Genomic DNA, 3372 nt, shown 5'->3' on the forward strand with positions numbered 1-3372 from the left:
GGCATTGTGGTGGGCGCCTGTAGTCCCAGCTACTTGGGAGGCTGAGGCAAGAGAATCGCTTAAGCCCAAGAGTTTGAGGTTGCTGTGAGCAGTGAGGCCACAGCACTCTACCCAGGGCGACAGCTTGAGACTCTGTCTCAAAAAAAATAATAATAATAAGGTCTCACTTTGTTACCCTGGGTAGAGTGCAGTCATGTCTTCATAGCTCTGGGTAACTGCAAACTCCTGGACTTGAGTGATCCTCCTGCCTTGTCCTCCCACGTAGCTGGGACTACAGTCATGTACAACTGGCCTGGTTAATTAAAAAAAAAATTGTATGGCTTGGCACCTGTGGCTCAAGTGGCTAAGGCGCCAGCCACATACACCTGAGCTGGCAGGTTTGAATCCAGCCTAGGCCTGCCAAACAACAGTGACGGCTGCAACCCAAAAATAGCTGGGTGTTGTGGCAGGTGCGCCTGTAGTCCTAGCTACTTGGGAGGTAGAGGCAGGAGAATCACTTGAGCCCAGGAGTTGGAGATTGCTGTGAGCTGTGATGCCATGGCATTCTACCCAGGGCAACAGCTTGAGGCTCTGTCTCAAAAAAAAAAAAACTGTAGTGATGCAGTCTCACTCTGTTGCTTAGGCTAGTCTTGAGCGCCTAGGGGTGATCCTCCTGCCTTGGCCTCCCAAAGTGTTGAGATTATAGGTGTGAGCCACTGTTTAACTGGCCCCATTTTCTTCTTGAAGCCATTTTGCCTGTTTTTATAGTTACATCTCTTCTCTTTTTGCTTTCTTGATGCATCTCTCTGCCATCCTTATTCTCCCATCTTTACTGAGTAATTACTTCTATGTTTATATTTCTCCCTCTTTTCTGTCATTGTCAAACTCCTTACACTCTATCCTGTACTCAGCATCTTTACTTACTGACCAATCTCTCTTTTTTTCATTCTTCCCTCATGTTGAAATCTGATATTTCAACATGGATCCGCATGGGTCTTATGTTATAATTTCTTTTGTCCCACCGTTCTTTTTTTTTATTTGTAGAGACAGAGTCTCACTTTATCACTCTCGGTAGAGTGCCATGGCATCACACAGCTCACCACAACCTCCAACTCCTGGGCTTAGGTGATTCTCTTACCTCAGCCTCCCAAGTAGCTGAGACTACAGGCGCCCGCCGCAATGCCTGGCTATTTTTTTGTTGCAGTTTGGCTGGGGCCAGGTTTGAACCCGCCACCCTTGGTATATGGGGCCTGCACCCTACCCACTGAGCCACAGGCACCACCCTTGTCCCACCATTCTTTTTTTTTTTTTTTTGAGATGGAGCCTCAAGCTATCCCCCTGGGTAGAGTGCTGTGTCATCACAGCTCACAGAAATCTCCAACTCCTGGGGACAAGCAAGTCTCCTGCCTCAGCCTCCCAAATAGCTGGGACAACAGGTGCCTGCCACAACACCTGGGTATTTTTTTGGTTGCAGCCATCATTGTTATTTGGCGGGCCCGGGCTGGATTTGAACCCGCCACCTTAGGTGTATATGGCTGGCGCCTTAGCCACTTGAGCCACAGGCACCAAGCCCCACCATTCTTAAGATAGCAGTCTCTTCCTCCAAAAAAAATATTTTTCCCTCCAATGTATTTCAGATTGGGAGACTAAACTGAAAAACCAAGAATCAACTTCTAAGAAGGTGGTTTTGGGGGAAGAACCAACTAGTGGTATGAGTATAAGGCTTACAATAGAAGACTGGGGAAGTGTTCAGTGCAAGGAGAACCATGATGACCCCCAGGGGCTTTTGAGGCAAATGGCATCCATCCAAGTAAAGACAATTGCTCAGGAAGAAGCAACGACATGGTGTGGATTTGGAGATGTTAGTAATCTTAGCTCAGACCTTATTATATCGCAGGGAAGCTCTTTAGAAAAATGCATCAGTACCAGTGAGCTAGATGTCAAGAACTTGGCATCTGATTTAATCTTAAACTGCCATCAGATGCAATATGCAGATCAGATACCCTGTGAAAGTAATGAATTTGGAAATTCCCTCAGCCAAAATGGTCAACTTATTCAACATGAAAGAATTCAAACAGGAGATATGACATCCATATATGTGGAAAATGGAAAATCAGTGAATCATAGTGTGGCTCTTACTGTACACAACAAAATTAATATAGCAGAGAAACCCTTTGAATGTCACCAGTGTGGGAAGGTGTTTAACAGGAGACATTCTTTGAGTGAACATCAGAGAATTCATACAGGAGAGAAACCATATGAGTGTCAGGAATGTAGGAGAGCCTTCACACACAGCTCTACCCTTACTCGCCATCTGAGGACTCATACTGGAGAGAGGCCCTACAGATGCAATGAATGTGGTAAAGCCTTCAACAGGATTTCATCTCTGACTCAACATCAGAGGATTCACACAGGGGAAAAGCCCTATAAATGCAAAGACTGTGGAAAATCCTTCTGCCAAAGCTCTTACCTGATTTTGCACAAAAGAACACACACGGGAGAGAAGCCCTATGAATGCAATGAATGTGGAAAAGCCTTTAGCGATCGTTCCTCTCTCAACCAGCATGAGCGAACTCACACTGGGGAGAACCCCTATGAATGTAACCAGTGTGGAAGAGCCTTCAGCCAGAGATCTTCCCTCGTGAGGCACAAGAGGACTCACACTGGAGAGAAACCTTATAGCTGTAACGAATGTGGGAAAGCATTCAGCCAGAGCTCCTCCCTTATGACACATCAGAAAACTCACACTAGCCAGAAAACCTATAGAATAATAGACTGTGGGAAAGTGTTTTATCAGAGCAGCCACCTTATTGGATTTTAGTGATTGCATGCTGCCTTGTAAAGTGCCCTTAGCACTCTGACACTTAAATGTGGTTAGACTTTGCCCTGGTGTGATAGGTGTAGGTTCATATCATATTCTTACAAGAAAGTTCTGAGGTCTAGAACTGAGAAATCACCATTAAGCTATACCAAATGAGCTCCATTCGCTTAGAAAAGATTGCTTAGTGGGAATGCTAACATAGAATGGGATTTTTCTAAGAAATCACATGTTAGACTCAGCACCTGTAGCTCAAGCGGCTACAGAGCTGGTAGGTTCAAATCTAGCCCGGGTCTGCTAAACAACAATGACAACTGCAACCAAAAAATAGCTGGGCATTGTGACAGGCACCTGTAGTCCCAGCTACTTGGGAGGCTGAGGCAAGAGAATTGCTTAAGCCAAGGAGTTGGAGGTTGCTGTAAGCCGTGATGCCACGGCACTCTACCAGGGGCAATACACTGAGACTCTGTTTCAAAAAAAGAAAGAAATCACATGTTAATTTAGTTACTGAAACAAAAGATACTTTGTTTTAACTTTCAACTTATCATTTTAGTGTTCAATATTCTTGTGTAATA

General features: G+C 45.0%; 1 protein-coding gene across 1 annotated transcript in view; it reads left to right on the forward strand.

Annotated features, from left to right (window-relative positions):
• The window catches only part of ZNF554 (zinc finger protein 554), a 15251-nt gene extending 12197 nt beyond the window's left edge, over positions 1-3054 (forward strand). Inside the window, exon 5 of the mRNA XM_023512639.1 lies at positions 1566-3054. Coding sequence (XP_023368407.1) covers positions 1566-2800 — 1235 coding nt within the window. The 3' untranslated portion in view covers positions 2801-3054. The remainder of the gene's footprint in view (positions 1-1565) is intronic.
• The last annotated feature ends 318 nt before the right edge of the window (positions 3055-3372 follow it).

Source organism: Otolemur garnettii, unplaced genomic scaffold, assembly GCF_000181295.1.
Source record: "Otolemur garnettii isolate 467f Iridium unplaced genomic scaffold, OtoGar3 scaffold00029, whole genome shotgun sequence".
Lineage (NCBI taxonomy): Eukaryota > Metazoa > Chordata > Mammalia > Primates > Galagidae > Otolemur > Otolemur garnettii.